The sequence below is a fragment of the Sturnira hondurensis genome, unplaced genomic scaffold (assembly GCF_014824575.4).
Source record: "Sturnira hondurensis isolate 20B ecotype Veracruz unplaced genomic scaffold, ASM1482457v3 Scaffold0022017, whole genome shotgun sequence".
In the NCBI taxonomy this organism is placed as follows: domain Eukaryota; kingdom Metazoa; phylum Chordata; class Mammalia; order Chiroptera; family Phyllostomidae; genus Sturnira; species Sturnira hondurensis.
In genome coordinates, this window is record NW_028094648.1 from 375,682 (window position 1) to 401,497 (window position 25,816).

At 33.5% G+C, this 25,816-nt stretch overlaps 1 protein-coding gene across 10 annotated transcripts in view; it reads right to left on the reverse strand.

The window, feature by feature from the left end:
- Positions 1 to 25,816, reverse strand: part of ADGRL3 (adhesion G protein-coupled receptor L3) — a 761,742-nt gene that overhangs the window by 21,956 nt on the left and 713,970 nt on the right. For 8 of the 10 annotated variants that reach the window (XM_037034108.1, XM_037034105.1, XM_037034109.1 and 5 more), the window contains 3 exons: positions 18,042 to 18,210; positions 11,572 to 11,697; positions 6,310 to 6,406 (listed from right to left, as the gene is read on the reverse strand). In XM_037034108.1, the coding sequence (XP_036890003.1) occupies positions 6,310 to 6,406; positions 11,572 to 11,697; positions 18,042 to 18,210 (392 nt within the window). Of the gene's footprint in view, positions 1 to 3,619; positions 3,662 to 6,309; positions 6,407 to 11,571; positions 11,698 to 18,041; positions 18,211 to 20,789; positions 20,817 to 25,816 lie in introns of all 10 variants that reach the window. The other 2 variants (XM_037034103.1, XM_037034102.1) reach the window with 2 other exon arrangements.

Here is a 25,816-nt window from a genome sequence, read left to right on the forward strand (position 1 = left end):
AACTTTTTATTTTTCAGTTCCTGCTAACAGTTTATAGCAAGAACATTTGCCTCTGACTGACTAGAAATCAGTATTTAATATTTTTCATTTTTAAAGGAGAGTTCATTCTGAAAATTATTCAGTCTTCTTGAGTTAGAAATCAGGTATTAATAGCATTGTGTAATTATCTATTTGGCACAGCATCTCACTTAAAATCTGTGCCTATTTTCCTATTGTGCCGTTGAAATGGTTTTCCTAATGCAGATTTTCTTATTGTACGTTTTCTGACTCTCTTTCTTGATGGCACGTGCAAAGGAAAGAAATTAACAGTACTGTTGCCTCAATCATGAATAAAAAATATAAAGGTAAAATAACACTAGGCATAAATACAATGACAAATCTCAAATGAAATATTTATACATGCTCTAACATACTATATTTGCACTCGTATCTTCCTAGTGCTTGCTCAGAACAAAAAGGATCTCATCATAGAGGCCACTCTGATTAGTCAGCTCTGCAAGGACTCTCAGGCACATCATTAACTGCTGCTAAACATTTCACAAATGGGTGTCTGATTCTATTAGGACCTGGTTAATATTTACAAACAGTGATTTTACAATCCTTCCTAACAGCAAGGCTTTGGGGCTGTGTGACATATTTCATGCATATGAGCCCAACTGTATTTACTGACATTAATAAAGGGAATGGGCAGGAGTGCTTCACCCTAGTGGCTTTAATTTATAGAAATAACTAATTATAGTAAAACACCACTTACATGTTTTCATTTGCATTTTTCCTCAAAAACATAAAAACAAAATAGGCTTAGCAGCTTGAATATTAATGAGGTGGCAGGTGATGTATTGTGGAGTTTCTTCTGTCCCAGGGACCAGCCCGCTGGGAAAGACAATACAGGCTCAGAGTTTAAAATGGGAATGAGTCACAGCTCTGCTCCACTATAGAGCTGGTTATTCAGCAGGGCTGTCTGAATCGAACTAGTGTTCTGGAGGGCAGGGTAAGGCCTGAACGAAAGAGCAGAAGACAGGGCTCGCTTATATCATCGTCTGAGGCAGGAAAAAGAGATAGTTTACCTGGGTTTCCTACGTGCTACAACAGGGTCGCAAATCAGAAGTGAAAAGTGTAACTAAGGCAGATGATTAACTTCTGATTTAGAAGAGACAGTTCAGTTTTATTAGTTTGTATCTTTTTTGTTACCATCAAGGGTAGCAACACTTTAAGTAAATTATTTCTTTTACTTGGTATTCATATAACAATCTCATTCATCTTACCTATTAGTAGAAAATTTAAAAAAAAAGGAAAGGAAACCTTCAGTAGTGAGTGACAAATTTTAACATCTGATTACTTAAGATCACTGGCAAGAACCAGTTTTCATTTGTAGAAAATTTAGGTAAACTTCTGAATAAAATAATGACAATAATGTTTATGTTCCAGGCACTGTTGGAACCAATTAACATACATTAACTGACTTAGTGACCTCCAGGTGCCCTTGAAGTGGGAATTACTTATACTCCTATTGTAACTTGGCTGCTAAGAAGTTAAACGGTTTACTGATACCTCTGGGTTAAACTCCATTCTCAAAACTATTTATTGTACATAAGTCAACTACTTGCAAATGTCTACTGGATGGCACTTTCCTTCTTTTTATTTACTATGTTTTTAACAAGCAAGATCACTTTTCAGTAGGTAATGTGCCACTGAGAATCTAAATTTATCCTTAAAATTTATGAAAAGATGGCCAAAGGCCATCATAATTTTACCGATTGCATGAATTTACTGAGAATGCAGGTACAGATTAACATGACTCTGAACCTCCAAAGGAGAATGCATTAGTGTTGATAAGTAAGTGCTTCACCTCTACAGGTAAGTCTTCTGCCACAGAACATTTAACTCGGGCTTATACAAGTGTAGCATTAGTGGTCAGCTCGCCATGTACGAAAATCCACACTGTACTGTGTGGGAGGTTGATGAGATGGACGATGAGAGGTAGAGGGAAACAAAAGTCCATGATGCTGGCCAAGCCATCCTTCCAAAAGAAGAAATGTCTTTTTCTTAAATCTGTCACACAGGTGGGGCATGGTTTTGCAATAAATCCACACTGCAGTGCAGGTGGGGAGCACCTTTTTCTAATTCACAAATCCATAACATACTGATGGCAGCTACTTAGCAAAACTTAATTTTATACTGAAATTTTTGATATCAATTCAACTAATTAAATAAAAAATGGCTTTCGCAATTACATTATTCATGATGAAAAAAAAGCCTAATAAATTCTAATTTTACAAAACCTCCCAATTTCTACATAGATCCACAAAAAAGTAAATTTATTTAACAATTGAATGACCAGAGAAATTTCTCAGCAAATGATTGATTCGTGGGTCAAACTTGAGTTTTAGAGGCAATGTTAATCAAAACCGTTCAAGAGGAGATTGGGCCAGCAGGCATTGTGGGTAGGGAGTACAGACGTGAAAGATTACTTTAATTACATATTGTTTCTACTTCTACCACAAAATTGGAGCTACTAGATATTTGGATTAGATTTCCAATAGACCTGAAAGGAGCTTGAAGATTGAGGAATGACTTTGAGGTGTGTGAAAATAGTAAATATTTAAGTGAACAACTGAATAAACCCTATGGTGGGGTTTGTGAAACTCGGCTTACTTGAAACTCTGTATTTAAGCATCACTTTAGGTCTCTTGCAAAGTGCCTTCTACCTGTGTGTACACAGTGGCATAGGAGAAGTGAACCTGGTAGTCGTCCTAGGGTATTGGGCTTGGAGTTCTGGATCTGTGTGAGTGTGTAACATAGTAGCAGACAAGTGAGCAGGGGGAAACATAGTTGAAAATGTACAGGAAACATCTGGAAATCACGTTCATAAGTATAGATATCCTAAGGGCAGATGCAATGGAAGGTTTTAAGGGGATGAGATGACAAGTAACAAAACTCCAAAGAGAATATATAAGAATGATTACACAAATAGAAAATGATCAATAATCTTCCAAGGTCTCCTATGATTCCAAGGAGTAAAATCCCAATAGTAATAAAGTTTATCACATTGGGAAATGTAGACAGCTAATCTGATACATAAGAAAGCAACAAGATTGTTCAAGAACAGAATAATAGAAATGGTTTAAAAAAAAAACTACTGAGAAGGAATCTGCACTGCATGGTAGATACTTTATTCTTAATGGATCCCAAAGATGATAATGATGATTTCTTTTTCAGAAGAATAGACGATACGCCACACAGAACTTTGAAACAATCACTCTTTTGCTGAATTAAGCGGTGGCAGGAATAGGAAAGAAAACCTGCAGTGAAAATGGGAGTAATTTTTAGACAATGTCTTGTGGTTTTCAAAGGCCAGATCTGTTCTAATGGCAAAAGTAAGAGATTTAATATAACCCACTTAGAATGTAAAATGGTGTTTGAATTTAAAAACATGCTAGCTGAAAGAAACTAAGAATGAATGGAAAGTTAAAACATATGCAGATGTAAAGATGCAGTACCTAACATTTTTATTTCAATAATAGAGAATATGATCTGTGGAATAAACAGAGGTGCATAATTATGTTGCTGAGGTGACTGACGTGTTTATCTGGAAAGGTGAATCTTGGATGCCACATACCTAAATATGAAACACACGCCTGAATGCAGGGAAGATAGGACCCTGGGAAATAAGACAAGATTAAAGAAGGAGGTTAAAGACTATCTTCAGAGATATAACATGAAGAAATAAAATTTTAAAGTATTCCACTCATCTAAGATAAAAATAATGAGATGAGGATAAATTGGGGAGTTTCTGAATTGGGGAGCTAGAAAATTGGTGCGGGAAATCAAGAAGATCGCGATGATGTCCATCCCCATTGAAGCCACTGGGTGAAAGGAAGCATCTACATGCTGAAGGGGCAGATGGCGGCCTGGACACACTTCAGTCATACATTCAATTTAACTCTCTCCCGAAGTCATCATTAAGGGGACTTACCAGATGTCACAAGAAATGTTATACTTTCTTCACTAACTTTAAGAAATACCTTTTAAAACTAGGTTTTAAAAATAGATCAGTTAATATCTTATTTTCTATAAATGTATTTCAAATTGATCAGAGTCATTTGCATTTTATATATTCCCAGTTGATAAAATTCTTGAGAAGGGTCTAAAAAGAGCTCAGCAATATTATATAATGTGATTGACCTTAAAATGAAGGTCATAAAAATTACCATTTAAAATAGGTTTTGCTAAATGTATATACCTCATTATTTTTACAATAATTTAGATCATTTTGCTAGACAAAACAATTTTACATATTTTATCTATCATCACAGTAGGGAAATAAACAGTTTAAAATCATATGATTTCATTTTTGGCTTAAACAATAATTATTCTATGTGTTCTATAATCATTAGATGCAAGTTACTTCTGAAAATAAATCTTATTAATAAAGATAGTTTCTTTCTAGAAACATACTGTAAATTTTCTCTCTATGGGATTATCTAAAACAAAGAAAACCTGTCACTATAGAAGTCAATTAGTTCTTAATTTTTTGAGGCATTTTTAAGTAATTTGTTCTCTATAATTTGAAAGTTTGTCAAAAGTATTCATATTTAAATAAAATTTTACAAACTAACAAAAAAATTAAAACTAAATGTTAAAAGAGAAGCATATTTGACTGATAGTATGTAAATCAAAATATTCTAGCAAATAAAAAGATTAATAATAAAACAAAATGTAAACAGAAAATTATTTATTTTACTATATTTTCTTCATGTTTGGAGGTACATTAGTATTCTGTTCTCAGCTAAGCAAAAGTGATTCCAACTATTCAATATCATCATCAGATGACTGTAACTCTATCACCACCCAAGCAACATGAGGTTGGTTATATATACCCCACCTCATGGGTATATATACCCAAGCAATTAAGGTTATATATAACATGGACCCCTGTATCAAATTCAACTTGAGATGCTACATGTCCTAACTTCTTTTATGCAAAGAAGATACAACTTATTTGAGTAAAAGTAATTCAAGAGCATGAGCATGTGAATCTTTCTTCACCATAAGCTATAACTTCATTAAATTATTTATTTGCGTAATTTTTAAAAATATTTTATTTATTTATTTATTTTTAGAGAGAGAGGAAGGGAAAGAGAAAGAGTGGGAGAGAAACATCAATGTGTGGTCGCCTCTCTTGAGCGTCCCCTACTGGGGACCTGGCCTGCAACCCAGGGATGTGCTCTGACTGGGAATCAAACCAGCAACCCTTGGACTCACAGACTCATGCTCAATCTACTGAGCTACGCCAGCCAGGGCTTTGTTTGTATGTAGAATATTTTTAATGTAACAAGAAGCTGACAGACACAGGTATCAGACAAACTGATAATCATAGCTTGGTAAGAAAAAATGACAATGTTGATCATAAAGTAACTTCTGAATATATGCATCAAAAATGTCTCTTTTAAAATGGTGTGATTGGAATAAACATACGAATACCACCTTCCTAGATAAAACTATACCATATTCTAAATATCTGCCATCACTGACTATAGTGTACTCTGGTTCTCCACAAATAATGCCTCTATGCATTTTTATTGCAGTAAAATTAATTGTAATCTCTCTCACACACACACTATAAAAGAGTAAGAGAGAGAGAGAGAGAGAATAAAACATAAATCAACCATAAACAAAACAGAAACAAAATAGCACATTAAGTGAACTCCATTTAAAAATACTGAATTATGCCCTAGGAATATTTTAATTGAAGCACATGCACACAAAAAATTATAACATATATGTATCTATAAAGTATTTTTCTTTTAGATCTATAAATATTGCATATTTTCTGAGTAAGTCTTTTAGATATGCAGATGTGACTTTTCTCCCCAAGTACACAGGTTGCCTTAAGTATGTATTAGACAGTGTATTTGTACTTCCACAAAGACTATGAAATTGCTCAATGTGTGGGACAATGTGGAAGTCTATGATGCTTAGCAGACTATATAGCCACATAATTGCCCATTTTCATTGCTTCCAGCGAGGCCTGACAGCTCATCAGTTTATAGCAGTGGCAGATAACTAGAAAAAAGAAAGTTCTTGTTTTCTAACTTCCTTTCAGAAAAGATTTCCTGAAAATTCAGGATTGAAAGAAAAAAGGCTTATGAATAATGGAACACACTGCTACACTCAACCAGGTTTTATATCCTTGCAATATTCCTACTACATGCAAAAAGGGCCAGAAATTACAAATAAAGCATTGAGTTTAAGAACTTCTTAAAGTAATCACAAAAGTAATAAATATGAAAAACCGTTTCTAATTACCTCTGTTGAGTGATGCTGAACTGTTTATATCCCCAGTGATGAAGGAGGACTCTGACTGCTTTCGGACTGTGTCATTCCACATTCTACGGATCCGGCTCTTGATGGGGGGGAAAGGAAAGGGAAATCAACTCACAATGCAGAGCATTTTGACAAAAATCTTTTTTTTTCTTCTTGAATTGTATGACACCTTTGTTTATTGCATCTGGAAAATATACAATTTCTACATGCTTGCAGTACAGGTGCATGAGAACATTAGAAACTAAATTAATAATAATTGGTACTTATTAAGTATAATTCTAAATGCCTATACCCAAAACAATTGTAATTATAAAAAAGAATAAGTGTAACTTTCTAGTAATTTAAACATGTTGAAGATGTACAGAAATGTACATTATTCTATAGATAGAATATATTCTATAGGCAGAATATATAATTTTATTTTCAAGATAAAACAAATAACTTTTATTGTACCCCTCATGAGAATGGTATATTGAAATATACATCAAATTATCAGTTTTATTAACACAATATTTAGTTCAAGAATTCAAAACTTGCAAGGAAGAGTTTGATGAGAAAAGAACATAGAATATTATAAAAATGCTTCTGAATTTAATTAACATTTCCATTAATTTGTAAGAATACCAATGTTATTTTATTGATTTCATACTATTTTGACTTTTCATTTTTTGAAGATGGAAAGAGTTGATTTATTCTTATTCATTGCTTCACAGTTTTATAGAGAACTGAAAATTCTTCCATAGGTATTTGTATTCTCAAAATCAATATTCTAAGTGTTGGACAATTCAAGAAAGCAGTGAGACATTTTTCCATTTGGGGGGAACTATTTTTCTGGTTAATTTTATTTTGCCATTTTGTTGAGTTATGGATCAAAAGAGTATTAACAATCTTGTGAGGAGGAAACAGAACCTTTCCAGAGGTTTTTTTCAAGGATAAATAGTTATAAGGACTATCCGTTACTACTACCAATAGTGAAACCAAGCTCACAAATGGGTTTTGCACAAGTATATCTGAACTGTTTGAAAAATAGGAGTACCCAATCTAGAAATCGGTTTTATGAATCACGGGACATGTTTATCCTTCAGGAACACTGTCTATTTTGTTATGTTGGGCAGCAAACATACACATACACAGCAAATCCAATAAACAAAGGCACAATAAGAAAACTGGTATAGGATTAGAGACACCGAGAAATTGAGAATTTTTCCACTGAAAAATATTTCAAAGCTTCAGAATGAAATACTGGGAACAAAGCTTCAAACTAAGATGTTGAGAGCAAATATTGAGAACATCTGTTTTATTGTTAATTGATGAATTAAAAATATTAATTAACTTTTACTATATACCAAATACTAACCTTGGAACTACAAAGGAGAAAAGCAAACCCAAAATGTCTAATAATGTGCAGAAATCCCCATAGAAACATTAATTATTACAACCCACAACTATCAACAACCCAAATGACTATCAATGGTACAAAGGATAAATGCATTATAGAATGATTACAAAGCAAAAAAAATTTAAAAAAGGAACATAGCCTCCTGCAGCAATGTAGATGTCCAAGAAAGGAAACACAGTAAAAAAGAACATGTTCTGGGTGGTTCTATGTGAATAAGTATCAAACACATGAGAAACAAAATGTAATAGCAAAGGTTGAGACAGTCATCCTGTTTGGAGGTGGATGATTGAGAAGGGTTCAAAGGGTTTCCAAGGTGCTCCCAATATTATGTTATTTAGTGAGGGGAGGTGTAATAATTCATTGTGTCATAAACTTAAGTTTTGTGCACTTTTGCAAATGTTTGTCATACTACATAAATAAAAATTTTAGCTAGTGCACACAAAATGGGATATGTCCTTGTCTAGACATTCTGAGGATACTGCACAGAAGAAGTGACATTGTAACTGAGAGTTCATGAAACTGTGATCTTGTTAGGTGACATTTATGTGAGCTGCCCCCATTACCTCATTTTCTATTAGCTTCTCCTACCTAAGCTAGCTACACCTGTTCTTTTTCCATTCCTTAGCTTGCCAAACATGCCTCTACTGCAGGGCTTGGCACACTTGTTTCCTTTGCCTGGAGTGCTCTTTTGCCATATATAGGTGTAGGGCTCCTTAATCAGTTTTAAGTTTCTGTTCATATCTTCTCCAAGAGACCTAACGAGGCTACCTTATTTAGAATTGTACTGCATACACTCAACTCAACTATATCTCCATTTTCTATAATACCGTATGTTAAAATAATGAACTTGTTTCTTATATTTATATTTAATGTTCAATATCTAATGTCTAATGTCTGCATGATACAGGGAGCAAAAGTAAATATGCAGTTATTCATATGGAAATACAGCAATTAATAAATGATACAAGAATACATTCTGTTTTTTGTGTACTCACAACTGTAAATAGGCTCTTGCCTATCCCTGTATTTGAGGGTATATACAAATAGATTTTTGTCTTTTTTTTTAAAGATTTTATTTATTTATCTTAGAGGGGAAGGGAAGGAGAGAGAGAGGGAGAGAAATATCAATGTATGGTTGCCTCTCATTTGTCCCCTGCCGGGAACTGGGACCGGGGAACTGGCCTGCAACCCAGGCCTGTGCCCTGACTGGGAATTGAACCTCGATCGTGTGGTTCGCAGGCCTGCGCTCAATCCACTGAGCTACACCGGCCAGGGCCGGATTTTTGTCTTTTTTTAACAGAGCCATCGCACCACTGAAATAATGCCTAGTACATGGCAAGTATACGTGGTATATATAATGCATAGTTTATGTCAATTTTTTATGTTTTCTAGGTCTACAATACAGTCATACCTTGATACTCATCAGCTTCAGGACGTGTTGAACCTTGTACTCATCATGATTTTATGTAAAAAAAAAATACACTAGCATTCAGCACTTGCTCAGGACTCTTGCACTTGCTGGAATTTGTATGAGTCACACAACACCGGCAAGAGAAAATGCTTCATCATCGCTACTTGTCCGTTTTGGCACTTGTCACTGGTTCCAGAATGAATTAACAATGAGTACCAAGGTACAGCTGTTGAGGTTTTTATGTATTCATTTCTTTTTTTTTTAAAGATTTCATTTATTTATCTTTAGAGGGGCAGGGAAGGAGAGAGGGAGAAAAATATCAGTGTGCGGTTGCCTCTCATGGGTCCTCTGCTGGGAACTGGCCTGCAACCCAGGCATGTGCCCTGACTGGGAATCGAACCATGATTCTTTGGTTTGCAGGTCCGCACTCAATACTGAGCTATATTAGCCAGGGCTGTATTCATTTCTTGAAGGCTCAGAAATACTCCCTGAAATAGGTACTCTTTTCTTCATTAGCCATCTGAAGTTCAGAGGCTAATTAAAATGTCCCTTGTTATAGAGCTAGGGAGTGGAATAGCTCATATTTGAATTCATTTATTTACCTCATGTTCTAGGAAGTTAACAACTCAGCTCTCTCTACCACATAATATAATAATTAAATACGAAAATAAGGAAAGGGAAAAAGTATTGCCAGCAGAAGAAAACCATATATAGTATGTGGCATAAAGCCAACACTTAAAAATTCATGGAATGAACCAGGGTGAGGCTTAGAATATGGAGGGTAAAAAAAAAAAGCAAAGTACAGAAGACTACACATTATAAGGTATTACTTAAAATTAAGAATTAATAATGGTATACTAATTAACATCCTTTTTGGAGATGGAAAATATATTAAAATAAGTGGAAAAAAAAGAAAAACAACAGAAGTTTTTCTCTGGTGGAATGGCATATAGATTGATTAGGGAGAAGTTTCAAGAAGGGAAAAAAAGGCCCTGGCTGGTGTAGCTCAGTAGATTGAGCGCGGGCCTGCAAACCACATGATTGTGGTTCGATTCCCAGTCAGGGCACATGCCTGGGTTGCAGGCCAGTTCCCGGCAGGGGACACACCAGAGGCAACCATACATTGATATTTCCCTCCCTCTCTCCTTCCCTTCCCCTCTAAAGATAAATAAATAAAATCTTTAAAAAAAAGGAAGGAAAAAAAACAGACTTCTGGAAAATGCTCTCTTTTGTAACCTGGATGTTGATGCACAAGTGTTCATTTTATTACTATGCTTCTCATTTAATAAATGTTACATGCATTTAAAGATATCAAATATCATACAATAAAAGTAAATACACCTAAAAAGTCAATGAAAATAAAAGATGAATGACAACAATTAAAGGAAGGCCAAAGTGGGAGGACAATGCTTCACACATAATTTTTGCACGCACACACACTCATACAAATCCTACACATTTCCTGGTAAATGAACACAATTGTGTGATTATAGATATTGCCAAACTTTAAAAAGTGATTAGACAGGGAGTAAGTATAGAGGAGCAACAAGTGGACAGAACTTTCACTTTTTAGTCTTGTTGGTAGATTTTTCTTCATTATATACATAGTAGGTATGTGACTTTTATTACATGTGAATGATATCCTGTCACTTCCTTTTTTTAAAGCCATCTCACTTGCTTTCTAAAGTAATCAAAATAAGATCTATTCTTACATCCTCTTACAAATACTCATGGATCTGTCTTTAGACTTTTCCTTTGAATTAGTCTCCCATTCATTTTCTCATCTACTTAACCAACGACATTCTTTCTATTCTGGAATATGTAAGTACTTGCCTGCCTTAAGGCCTTGGCAGGAGACGCTCTAGATGTTCTGTCACCTCGGAACATGGCTGCCAGGTTACCTAACAGTGTACAGACTCCCTGGTGAGGGATAATGTGGCCATTCTATCCAGTGCTGGGCTGATAGGAACAGCATTTAGACCAGTTTGAACAATAAGCTGCTACAGTATCCTTTACTGCCCTGGCTTGTTCTCCAAGTAATCAGTGAACAATATGGTATGAGTTATAACTGTTTTTACTAAACATACCATTTAATAAGTAAATATTTTCAGTATGTGATACACAATCATTACACTGGCTAAAAGAAGCAATTAAAAGCCACATATATAAAATGTTAGTTTTTTATAATTTGGATTGAAGTGCTAAATTCCTTTCCTGACATAAAACTCACTCAACTGAACCAACTGATTTCATTACTACACAGATGGAGACCCTACATTTCATGATTTTATTGCAGATTGGTTTCTTAAATGTGTATTATTCGGTTGATGTGTAAACACTTGGGGTAAAAACTAGGGCTGATCAAGAAAGGACAGCAATCCATAACAAAATATAGGTAGAAGATGTTTCATTTTAATTAACAACCATGGTTTACCTGTGAGCCTGTGGAGTAGCGTCCAGGAGTCCGAGAACCAGATGTTTTCCCTGAGCCGATGGAACTTTCTGTACTTTTGCCGCTACAACAATGTGTCCGCAGGCACTTCCCGTACTCTTTCCTTACCTAGCCAATGAAACATTAGCTCTTGTTAGCGAGTCATTCATTTCTGCTAGGAACTATGGTATAAAATATATGGGTTTCATTTTTAGATGATATAATTAATTCCTTGCCCTACAGAAATAAGAAAGTCTGTTCAGCATATTTTTACAATATAGAATAATGATATTCATACCATCAAGCATGAAATTTTGCATACTTTATCACACACACAAACATACACACACTTCCAATCATACCACAATACTACCTCTTAGTTCAAAGAACCAAAATGTACGAATCCTCTGGCCACTATTTTTAGGTTCATAAATTTAATATGAAGTGTCCTATTGGTCCATCTGACTTTACACAGGAGTCAATGAGAAATGTACAGAGAGAAGTAGGGATACAGAAAAGGAGGGAGCAGTGAGAGAAAAAGAAGAGAGGAAATATTTAAATACAGAAAAAAAAAGAATGTGTTGGGCTTAAGCGTTTTTTTAAATCTGTATTTCTTTGAAGTTTACTTCTTTTAAAAGAGATCAAAATTGCAATTTCAGAATATAAGATTAAATATTTTACATTTGTTTTCATATAATAGTTTTTGATTCAGTAATCATAGAGAAATGTGATTGTTTTTCTTTATAGAATTGCTGGTTAAATTCTTAGTCATGGTTACAATATAAAATCACAGGAAAAGGGAGATAAGCATTTTTAGTGTATGTTTTCAACCAGGAAACTATTACATCTACAATTTTGGGATAACTTTGGTCATATTTAAAATTCATATTACTGCCTATTTGATCAAACAAGATGTAGAAACATAAATAGTAAGTGAATTAAATCATACCTTTACTGTCAACATCAACAAAAATAATCCTAACCACAGGTTCACAACCTGAAATTACGTCCTGGAATATGTGGTCATTTGGCTTCACAGCCATAACTTTATATTCATTATGAAGTAACATTGTACAAATATTGTTCTTAGCTTTTTATACATTGATTTCATATGAGTTTATACTTCCCACAACAGAACAATGTAATTTTATTTCAAATTATGAATAGATGCTTTTTGAGGAATGTTATTTCTAATTAAAACCAAAATAAAGTGTGAATGATATATTAAAATTAGTAATCAAACCTAAAAACTTATGTATTAATATCCTAAAGCTTAATCTATTAAAGCTACAGAAAATTAGAGACCTAGCATGTTCAGATTTATTTGAAGGAGTTATACATATATTGAGTGGTTACTCTGTGACAGGGACAACCACAGGGAGTCAGGCGAATCAAAGCATGGAGGAGGGCTTGCGGACAACAGGCAGAAGGACCAAGAGAGGATTCTCAGAGAAAAGGACTTTCGAGAGAATCTTCAACAGCTATGCTGGTATTAGCCAGTTCAGAGGATGGAGGTAAAAGAAGACATTGACAAGAGACTAGAAGGGATTCCAAGTGTTCCGGACAGCATGAGCAAACTGGAGAGGCATGATGTACCCATGTGTGAGGCCTTTTTCTGGGATGGAATGTCAAATTATATATTCTTCAATATATTTAAAATGACACTGATCTGTTTTCAAATTAATCTCTTCCATGCTACATTTATTACTAATTAGAAATAATTATTTACAAGCCAATTCATGTTTTGTTTATTGTTTAAAATAAATAAGCCTGACCCACATGCATGTGCCCGGGATATGTGTGAGTTTGGAAGGGTGGTAGGATAAAGAAACTTCCAATGTTTGATCATGAAGTCACAGGAATTATGCTAGGCCCTGCCCTCATAATAACTCTGGAAAATAATTATTACCTACATTTTACAGATAAGTAACAATGAAAAGGTTAAGTAAGAAAAGTAACCTGAAAGACAAATAGGTTAAGCTATGTGTCTTATGTGAATAAAATCCAAATTTCATAGATGCTTTATAATCAGAAAATTCTTTCTCAGAGACCATATTTGTAATATTAATACATGACTGAATAAAGCAGCATGTGTTAATACCATTATTATTAAAGTAACCTATTAGGTTATTTCATTTTCTGTATCTGGAAGAAATAAGGACTACTGGTTTAATTAGATTTGACAGAGTTTAAAATAATCTCTCCTCAAAGGTAGGTACTATCAATTACAATTTAGAATTTGTAATGAACTCACGAGAACCTCAACTTTGATCATAACCTATATCCTACTTTGTTTTCCTAATCTACTCAACAAGGAATATTCTTTTTAAACGAGAAAGTGTTTTTTAGTGAAGTGATTTAAATCTAAACAAATATTTTAGAAGAGAGAGAGAAGAAAGAGAGAAGAAAGAGAAAGAGAACCACTTCCCTTCCTATTACAAAGGCAGCAATATTGAATATGTCACAGGAATTCATTGTGGACTATTTACATTTTCTAGCAAAGTTTAAATGTTCTGAGCTGATTATATAAACAGCCAGCAAATCAAGATATCTAGTGATGCTAAGTCCCACATTAAACTATTTTACTCACTGGACCATGACCATGAGATATTTATCACTAGATTACAATAAAAGTTATTGAATTATTCAATCATTTGTGTATTCTAATCCATCTGATATTCTGTCTCACCCCAGTCAGGTATAATATATTATTCTTTCAATACAAGGTTTTAGAATAAGACGATGGGAAAGAAAATATGCCTTACCAATGGGACATTTCTTTTATATACTCAGGTCAGAAATAAGATAATCATAAAACCCTCTGAGATGTAACACATAATTGAACACATAACAAAAGAACAACAGACAATTTTAATGTCACCAGAGGAAATACTAGTGACACAAACATGCGTTCTATACTTTGATAAATGACAACTCAGATTTTGATTTCAGTTAATGAGTTAGCTCCTATAAACCAAAATATCTAACAAAGAGAATATTTTATATTTCTCTAATGAAAACATATGAACAACTACAGTAGCATGGGCATACTGCTGAAATTCAATCAGATTGTTTAAAAAAAATCTGCCTAAAATAATTTTGATGTTAAAGTATCCTTACGACCCAAAGCCATGTTTAAGATTTAAAGCAATACAAATTTCAATGGTATTTTTCACAGACTTAGAAAAAAACCCTAAAATCTGTACAGATCCACAAAAGATCCTCAATAGCCAAAACAATTCTGAAAAGAACAAAGCTATAGGTATCATATTTATTGACTTGCAAGCATGCCATAAAGCTATAGTAATACTGCATGGCATTGTTACAAAAATAGGCGCATGCGACAACAAAACAGAGATCCCAGAAATAAAACCTTGTGTATATAGTTAACAACTGACAATGAACCCAAGAATACTCAGTAGGGAAGAAATAATTACTTCAATAAATAATGTTGGGAAAACTGGATAACTACATGCAGACAAATGAAATTGAACCCTTATCTTACACAACTCAGGAAATTTAAGTAAAAATGGATTAAAGACTTAAACATAATACATGAAACCATAAAAGTCCTAAGAAAAAAGAAAACAGAGGGAAAAGCCCCTGGACATTCGTCTTAGTAATGATTTTATGAATATGACATTAAAAGCATAACAAAAAGCAAAAATTAAAAGTAAAATTACATAAAAACCAAAATGCTTCTAGACAATTAAAAAAAATCAATAAAAAGAAAAGGCAATCTACACAACAGAAGAAAATATTTGCAAATCATGTATCTGATAATGGGTTAATATCCAAAATTTATAAAGAACTCATACATCAATAGCAAAATCTCCAAACTATCCCGTAATAAAAATGACAGAGGAAACAAATAGTTATTTTTTCTAAGAAGACATACAAATGGCTAATATGAAAGATGCCCAAAATCACTAATGTGAGCAATGCAAATCAAAACCACAATGAAATATCATCTCACATTTGTTAGAATGGTAATCTTCATGAAGACAAGAGATAAGTGTTGGTGAGGATATGGGGAAAAGGAAGCCCTTGTGCACTGTTGGTGAGAACAAAAATTGGCACAACTATGAAAAACAGTATGGAGATTTTTCACAAAATAAAAAATGGAACTACTGTATGATTTAGCAATTCCACTTCTGGGTATATATCCTGGAAATAAAATCATTATCTTGAAGAGATACATGCACTCCTGTGTTCTCTGCAGCATTATTCACAATAGGCAAGATATGGAAACAACCAAAGTGTCCATAAATAAATGAATGGATAAGGCAACATGCTACATGTATAGAATGGAATATTTTTCAGCCAGGAGAAAGAAGGAAATCCTGTCATTTGCAACAACATGGGTAGACCTGGAGGGCATTATGCTGAATGAAATAAGAGACAAAAAAAAAAAAACCCACCAAAACTGTATGACCTCACTCATATGAGGAATCTAAAAATGTTGAACTCATAGCAACACAGTAGAATGGTGGTTACCAGGGGTTTGAGGTGGGAAAACGTGGAGATGTTGGTCAAAGGGTATAAACTAGGTCAAAGATGAACAAGTTTGGGAATCTAATGGACAAGAGGATGGTTATAGTTAACAATACAGTATAATATATTTGAGAGTTGCTAAGAAAAGATATTTTAAATGTTCTCACCACCACAAAAAAGTAATTATGTGAGGTGATGGAGGTATTAGCTAACACTCCAAGGGTCATCATTTTGCAACATATATGTGTATCAAATGAATACACTGTAAACCATAAATTTATAGAATGCTATATTTTAATTATATCTCAATTTAAAAGAAAAGAATAAAAGAACACTCTCCTAAGACCATCTCCGCAATTTTAAAAAAGAAGTACATTTTCTTTTTGTTGAAAAAAAGGAGAAAAACAATTCTGTGTTCTTCGTGTTCTTTGATTTAGTCTGTGTTCTTGATGCCAATAAAAATGTCACAAAAATTGAAAAATTCCAAACACAGAATGAATGGAAGAACAATATGTTAATATGTGTTATTATAAAATATAAAAGTAAGCTTCTATATAAAAGCTTGGCAATTTTTTTCATGAATGGCCAGGCAATCAGTATTTTAACCTTTGTAAGCCAAGAGGCAAAACTAAGGATCTTGTTATATACTTATTTAAAATTTTTAATGTAACCATTTAAAATGTAAAAGTCATTTTTGACTAATAGGCTATAAAAATTAAAGGAGGCTGAATAAATTTGTCCAAAAAGCTGTAGTTTGCTAAACTTTGTTCTAAGGAATGAATAACAAAATTGAGTTTGATTACACATTTTTAATTTTTTTCAATTATGTTAAATAAGTTACATATACTAAAAATATTAGACTTGGCTTTGGATCACCGTCCTGGACATCAAATACAATCAAACTATACCAGTGGCATGAATTCGTAGGCACCCTTTCAACTTTTGTTTTTCATGTTGCTAGACTCTCAAACCAAAATTTTAAAGATAGAGGGACATCTTTCCCCTTTTTCCTTTGTGTTAAAAAAATTAAGTATTTTTGTTTATTTTTTAGAAAAAAATGTCCACATTTTGCCATTTCATTTTAACAGCCACCTCTTAATATCTCATAGTTACTGCCCCAGGTCACACCTGAGGAACCTGGAGCATAAAGGTGAGTTACCTGGCCAAAGGCACTTACACTTTAAATGGAAAAACTAGGATTCTGACCAGACCATCTTAGCTAGGGGTCTATTTGATCATAATTATGAATACCACATTTTTAATAGAGTTAAAGAATATATCTTGAGATTTAAAAATGCAACAACAGTATTTAGTTGTTAAAATTAACTTTGACAATGAATAGTTTTAGGTCCTTGTAGATGTGAAAAGTCACAAAAGTACACTAGTATAAAAATTATTTATTGCATTCTACATCACCCAATACCTACATTGTATAAAAGATGCTTTGGAAGAAAAATAGAGACTATTACTAAGACCATTACCATTCATTCAAAAAATAGAAATGAGGTTATCATAAAATGTTTATAAATATATATTTTCTAGCATATAAAAACTAGTTTTAAAGAAACTAATATATATTTTTCTTATGTCATGACACATATATTTATATATAATTTATATATAATGTTTATATATGTATATACCATGACTCCAAAACATCTTAGAAAAGCTACTTCCTATTATAGCAATTTGAGGTATCTTGCAATAAAAATATTAAAGACTATAAGTTCAAGTCTACAAGAATATAATTTTTGTGCACTGTCCAAATAAACAATATTTTGATTTTGTTTTCTTAGGTTAACCACATATACCAACTATTATGCTTATATTTTGTGTCTGTTTTGTCCTTACTATTTTAAGATCAAACCAATGATGTAACTACCTCTTAGAGACAAATATATCAGGAATGGTTTTGTTGTGGCTGCTTTGCTATCATGGGAGGTAGGTCATTTATTCTTAAATAGAGGAATCCAGCTTACCTTCTTTTGTAGAACACAATGGAAAATGAATATAAACATTCCCTGTAGAGAATTGAAAATGGTGAAGAGATACGCCATGATGACTGTGCTTTCATTAATATACATGAGTCCAAAGGCCCAGGTCAATCCTAATAGGCAGAGGAGAGCTATTGCACCTATAACCCACGACCTGCAGAGAGAAGAGAAAATTAAAGGTTATCAAATAATTGGTCCTTAATTAACAGAATCATATCATACCAAGATAATTGACACTAAAAAAATAATGTTACAGTAAGTTTTATCCACAGAAAATGTAACACAGGTGGTAGTAAGTACTTTAACATTTGTATGGGGATGCAAGTTTTTCAGTGTGAGGACACATACACGAAAATGTTATGAAAACAGAAATTCATTTAAGCCAAAGCAGATTTGTGCTGTTAAATTACTCATGTATTTGCAACACACATGTAAATGATATGGAGGTGTAATTAGGGTGCATGGCAAGGGAAACAAGTCTACAAAGCTATGAGCGTCTCCACTGGTCTCATTGGTATGATGACATTTGCTTGATTGGTCTCTTTCCTTTAGTGCTTCAACTGATACCCTTTTACCCCATTTTTCCAGATTTCCTCTTTTCCATACAAATTTTAGTGTTTACTGATAAAAACAGAACTCTTGAAAGAAACAGTATATATATGGAATACATAGATGAATTTTAAAAGTTCCATTTGATACCATAGTTATGTAGAATGTGTGAGGTATAGTGAATGGGGGAAAAATAGCTCCATTCTAGGTCATGATCTGTGTTCTTTCAGCCTTTGGATTGATTGCTCTCTCTCTGCATATACATGCACATATATGCATATATGTACATACATATATGCGTATATACATACGCATATAGTCATATATACATAACTAAATGTTGGACTAGACTTTGGAAATCAGGTAATTGGCAGCTCTGTTGAACAGGAGCTCAAAGGCTCAGGGCACCTTCACCTCTTTGAAGTGTCTGTATATTCAAGGAAGAATATGAAGCTGAGAATGGGGATGGAGTGGTATGAACAGAGTAGTTTAGAAAGGAAGACAAATTCTCAATTGCACTCCATTCCCCTAGTTTCCTCCAAGCTGCCATTCATAATAGCAAACAACCAGTAGCAAAAGTGTATATATTTGTGATTATGCATTATGTATTTACTATCAATATAAAATGAATATTCCCAATAGACAAGAAATCAATAACTGAAAATGGAATACATCTCAACTGTGAAGTATATAGGCGAATAGGACCAAACCAGTCTAGATTGCTATACACTCATGAAAACACCCCACCTTTGCTTTCCCAGCCACACACCGTTCTTGAATAGGGTACACTAATGTTTATTTTCACCAGGCTACTATCCTCCACTTACACTAAGGGTGAACTATTTATGGGGATTTAAACTTTGCAAAATAAAGAGATACAAAATCACATATGTTTGCCATAGTTGAAGCTGGGTTTAATAAAGTTTTCAGAGAGAATTACATCTTAAGAAAGATATGGTCCCAAAGTAGTCAAGTATTGTAAAAGTTATTCAAATTAATCTCAAATATTTACCATTTTTCTTTTACATGAGCCACTGTCTTTCAGATTTAAAGATCCACTAAAGTTGCCATGTGTAATTTAGAACATTAACATTCTTGAATAAAGGATACCTAAGGGAGGCCTGCAGTTGTATGTCGTATATTGGCTTATGTTTTGGAAAACATCTTGGATATTCATATTTTATCCTAGAATTTAGATCCAAATATGGGAACTTTCCTGGTAAAACTCTCAGCTTCTTACAGACATTGGAAAAAAGGAAAACTGGGAAGAATCGCCATTAAATCAGACAAACTGCTATTATCCACTAGAAAATGCATTATGGTCCCAGGAATTAATAATATAAAACTTCAATGAGCCCAATTTCTCAGAAAAAAAATAAGCAAGTGCATGAAAAAATAAGTGAAATGGCATTGGGGAAAATGAAAACAAAGGACTCTTCACCAGAAGAACAAACTGAAAGTCTAGAACAAGGTCACCCAGAGGTTGCCTATCTTAAGTGTTTATTGTTGCAGGACATATAATTTTAAAATGCTTAAATAAAAAAAACAAATATTAACATTAATGTTCATTTTTATTTGATTAGTACAGACTTGTATCTTTGCTTCAGAAATTTAAAAATACATTTATAAACAATTAGATAGATAATTAATCAAGTGATCTGTCAAACAAAGATAATATTAGAAATGCAAATTTTAATTTTACAAGGAAGCATGTTTCCCCTTTTTGGGTATGTAACATAGAAAGTCATTAATACCAATTGTAATTGGGTAGTTTCATACCCATAGATCACTTTGAAAATATCAGAAAACAACTTTAGATGATGTCCAACCGAACAACAGAAATGAGGACATAATGCAGTACAGAGGAACACATCACAGCGAAAGGAGAAAGTTATTAACAGTGAAACCAGTCTGTACCACATGAGCTGCTAATATTGTGGCGATGAAAGCAGGTGATGTCCAATGAAAAAGGTAAAGCAGAATTTTTTTAGTAGTACACCTGCAGCATATTAATTCTGCAAAGAAGTTGTATGCCTGTTGTTTTTTTTTTTTTCCTGCACAGTTTGCTCTTCTGCCTCTATGTGAATGACAGAAGCTCTAATGACTTTTTAGTACAGATCTGACAGCTGGTTCATGGGACCACACTGATAAATGGAATTTATCAGCCATTCAGGTCATTCTTACTTGATGAAGGGTCTGTTATCCTCATAGCTAAAGAATGCATAGACATAAAGACAAGAACACCAACATTAGCATTTTGTGACAAAGAATTTCATATGAAAAATATTCTGGTCTCCAAAAGCCTCTGATCCCCACCTCCCTAAGAGGCAGCATAACCTTCCCTTTATACCAAAAAGGCAAACCCTAAAATGAGCATGAGAACTTAAATAACAAGGAATAAAGTCAATTTTACAAAACTGTAATATCCCTTATGAGAATAAGAAATTCCATTTTTTCCATCATGTGCTCATATTACTTGTGACTTGACAGAGACATTTATTTCTTTGAGATTGCATTTCTCTGGAGAATGAGAAATCTTATGAGCAATCTGGAAAAGGCTTAGGGGCATACTTAAAATGACAGATTTCATGTCACCTTACTCTGTAATATTAGTAGGTGAGATTACTTAATTATGGACAGTATGCTTCTAAGTAATTTTAACTTCAGATAATTGACCTGAGTTAAATTCAAACATTATAGCCCTTTGAAAATAATTGATCCTGACTACTTCAGAATTCTGTTAGTTTACTGAGAAAAATTTGAATAATCTTTAGTAATAATAGGAGCAAACATACAGCACCTGTTCATGATCACTCATATTTACTAATTTTCTTAGTATCACTCTGATAAAATAAGATCCCAGTGCAAACAAAGGTAAGGGACATGTTAGATCATTTTTTTTATAAACACAGATGCTGCTCAGTGAACTGAGAGAAAAGGAAGAGAAATTGCCTGCTCTTTTCTCTTACCTCTTGCCAGAGGCAATGGTTTCTGACATTATGCATACACAAATAAGCTTTCAGAAACACCCCACTGTGATGGATTTTGAATAAAGAGAAGTACTGATGAAAACCTCACTGTCCAGAATGATGAGAGAGTAAAGAATGGAGTGAGAGCTTGAGATTTGAAGCCAGTTTGCTTGGCATTTATACCCTAGCTCAGCCACCTACTAGCTATTTGATGTAGGCAAAAATTTAACCTGTGGTTTTGTCCATTTATCTATCTACAAAATGGTGATAATTGTAAGTTTCTTGTAATAATGAAATGATATGTCACATATAAATGGCTAAAAATAGTGCCAGGCATATATTGTGTTCAGTGAATATTACATAGTGATTATGTTTTTAAAGCTAGAATACAGTTGCATTGAAAATACAAAATTTCTCCTCCTAGAACTAAAGCACCGAATCACAAACATTAAGTATCTAAATTCATTTGAACATGTTTCAGGAGTAATATTATGCAATAAAGTAGATATAGTGGAAATAAGTTTGTAGATGGAGCAGGCAGTGACTAAATGTGCTGCGTGATATGGTGACTACTGGCCACATGGGTGTATTTAGAATTAAATTCACTAAGATGAAATCACGTTTAAGGTTTAGTTCCTTAGTCACTCTAGTCATATCAGAAGTACTCAAAAGCTTCCACATCTACCATATTGGTCACTGCAGTTCTAGAACATTTCTGTCCTCACAAAAAGTTATATTGGATAGTGCCTGACTAGGGCATTAAAAATGTTTAAACTAGGAAATGAAATTCCAAAAGATACTTAAATAATGCAAATGGAGGTGTGAAAGAGAAGAGTTTCAAAGAAATGATCATATTTAACATTGTGAGCTGTGCCTAGAAAGAAAGTCTTGTACACATATTAACATTAAAAAGTTATATAACATGTGATCATTATTTCATTGCATGCATTCTTATTTCATCAGTATATCACATCTGTGACATCAAGTTCATGATTGGAATGACTTTCTACCTTAATTTGAATAGTACAATATCCAGTAAAGAAAGTTACCAAAGTTAGCATACAGAAATACATGCTGAAATGCTCTACAAAACTGTACTGAGCTGTCTAAATGTTTCAAACTATAAAATACAGTCCTTGCACTATAATTGCTGAAGTGAGATGTTTCACCTTTGACGTGAAATATCAAAAAGAGAGATATCAAGGTGTGACACAGCAGATTTTATTGGCAACTGTGGGAATCAGCCAGTTGTGCCAGTCAATAATAAAGATCGTAACTTTGCTCCCACTTACAGTTAGCTATAGCCATGTGTACAAACAGTGTCCATTGGGATGTTCGGGGAAGTGAATTGTGACATTTCTGGGTCTTGCCAATTAAACAGTTGGAATTGGGCTTCCCTTGACCATTTTTCTCTTCACTTTTGCTAGGAAAGTGACAGTAGAGCCTCGGATCTATAAATTGAAGCTATTTATTGACATGGAGCTAACACATTAGATTTACACCAACTCCTAGATTCTTATATAACAAGTTTAAGCTCCCATATTTTAGAGTATTTTTATAGCGCCGTAGCCTGTGTCATAATTAATAGAGCACTTAATTTTACCTTTTACCAGTTCATGTCCGAAATAAAACTTCATGTTAATGAAAAAGAACCTTTCGTTAATTTTGCTTCTAGGATGACATAAATAATATACAATGGTTCAAAATCCAGACATCACTAAAGATCATCTGTAATAAATCAGTCCCTTCCGTCATTTTGTCAGGTTTTCCCCACTGGCTTAGAGAATTTACCTCTTTTTCAATGTCTCTCCACAAATCCAAACTTAAGTGATTGTGATGTTGCCACCAGTGATGCTGGGAAGGTTATGGACTCTTGATTCATTATTTTAATTCTAAAAAAAACCAATCTACAAAACTAGTTTCTAAAGCTAAGTAATTTCCATTCTGACTTACCAGTGTAGGCCTACTGACACAAAATCCCATTCTAGGAAGTAAGACTAAACCAATTGTTTTGCAGCTTCTAAAATATTTTATGAAATATGGACTCAAAGGCCTAAGGCATTTTTGGCAATTCTTAACAAACATGTTATCTTATGATTTATAATAAATTACATGTTGAAAACAAAATTATTTGTACATAAAATTTTGAAGGAACAAATAATAAAATGGGCCCTCCTTTAGTAAATACATTTTCCTTTTGTGAAATATTTTATTATTTTGTTCTTACTAACATCTAAAATTAATAATAATTTAAATATTAATGTCACATGATTATATTTAAAAGTGATCATTAGAAACAAAATTAAATTTTATGGATCTCTACATAGATAATAATAATTATACAGATTTACATATATTCGATAACAATTCAAAAGCACAAAAAGGGCTATTAATATCTAGTCCTATAGAAGTGTAGCTCAAAACACATCTTCAAGAGAATAGATTTCCTGACAAAAATATTAATTTATAAATTAATGTTATGATGTAAAGACTCATAGTATATCAAAATAGACAGATGATGAATGACAAAGTCAAGTTAGTTATAAAATATGCTTTCTCTAACTTTGAGCCCAAAATAAAATATTTTAATCTAAAATTTAATATAAAGGAGATAAATTCTTTTAAATGGTATAAAACTTTTCCTTATATTTTCCTTCTACAAGGTTGGCCAACAAGTCCATTTAATTTTTTTTTCATAAAATAAAAGACACATTTTCATTTTCACCAATGACTTTATTGGATTTGGATATTTTGAGTATGTGGGCTATCTCCTACTATTGGCTTCTGGTGGGTAGGGGCCAGGGACGGTGCTAAACATCTTCCAGTACATAAGGCAGTCCCACAACAAAGGATTATTTGGCAAAATTTTAATAGTACCAAGCAACTTTGCAGACCACTTTTGACACATTTGATCAGTCGCAGCATCTTCTACATACACTGTACAATTTTTTTTGCTCTTCCATTGCATTTTTGCCTTTCTTAAAATAATAAAGCATCATATGCTGAAAATGTGTGTTTTCTTCCATCTTCAATATTAAAATGGCTGCACAAAAATGACCCATTTTGGTGTTTTTTTGTTAATGCATGCTGATATGAGAGCTGCCACAACACAATCTAACAAAATTATTTTGAATGAAGTTAAAGACAACTAAATATTACTAGGGCCAGTGCACGAAAAAATCTAAACAAACTTTTTGGTCAATCTGGTACTATATTTAGATGTTATAGAATCTTTTAAAATAGAGAGATGGGTAAGCTTTGATATAAAGAAAAATGAGCAGATAAGAGGCATATTTGCATATTTAAGCTGCAAGTTAAAAGACCTCATCATTAATAAATCACCTTTAAGTAAGGGAAATGAATGATTAGGCAGAATTGTTGACCCCATCAGTTTAAAGATTGATTCAATCTGGGATCCTCTGGAACTGGTGGGGAATTAGCCAACTGGCTTGTTGACTGAGCTCAATGTTTAGTGGTAAGAAAAAGAATTATCATGCTGTATATCCCAATTAGTATACAATTATTTCCAAGTACACTATGCAGCTACATTTACTTTCCCTGGTATAAAACTAATTATATCAAAGGGATAGATACTTTTCCCTTGAATTTGGTTTGTGTTACTGTAAGAATAATGAACTGATGTGGGTGAGCTTCTCAAGATAAAATTATTCTTTATTCTTCAAAGAAGGAAAAGAGGTAATAAATACTTACATATCTGCATATTAAGTGGGGGTTTCCCTATTTCCCTTCAATCAACAATGAATCTCTCAAGCTGAGGACTAAGAAGACTCAGTTAACCATATTCTAAAAGAAGTCAAGTTAATTGGCTTCACTTAGAAGTGATTTCTGAGACTATGTTTTGCCACAGTACTAGCCCAAGGGTCACCAGTTTTTAAGACTGGAATGGTAAAGACAAGGCCTGTAGGACTGCAATGTTCACAGAATACATGAAACCGTGGAAGCAGGAAGGAAAGAGATGCCTTTACTTAAACCAATGCTCCAGCCACAAATTTTAGCAGGCAATGGAGGAAAAATGTTTTATTTATTTATGTTTTTAAAGATTGTATTTATGTATTTATTTAGAGAGAGGGGAAGGTAGGGAGAAAGAGAGGAAGAGAAACATTAATATGACAAAGAAACATCCATTGGTTGCCTCTCACAGGAGCCCCATCTGGGGCCGGGCCAGCAGCCCAGGCATGTGCCCTGACCAGGGATTGGACTGGTGACCTTTTGCCTTGTGGG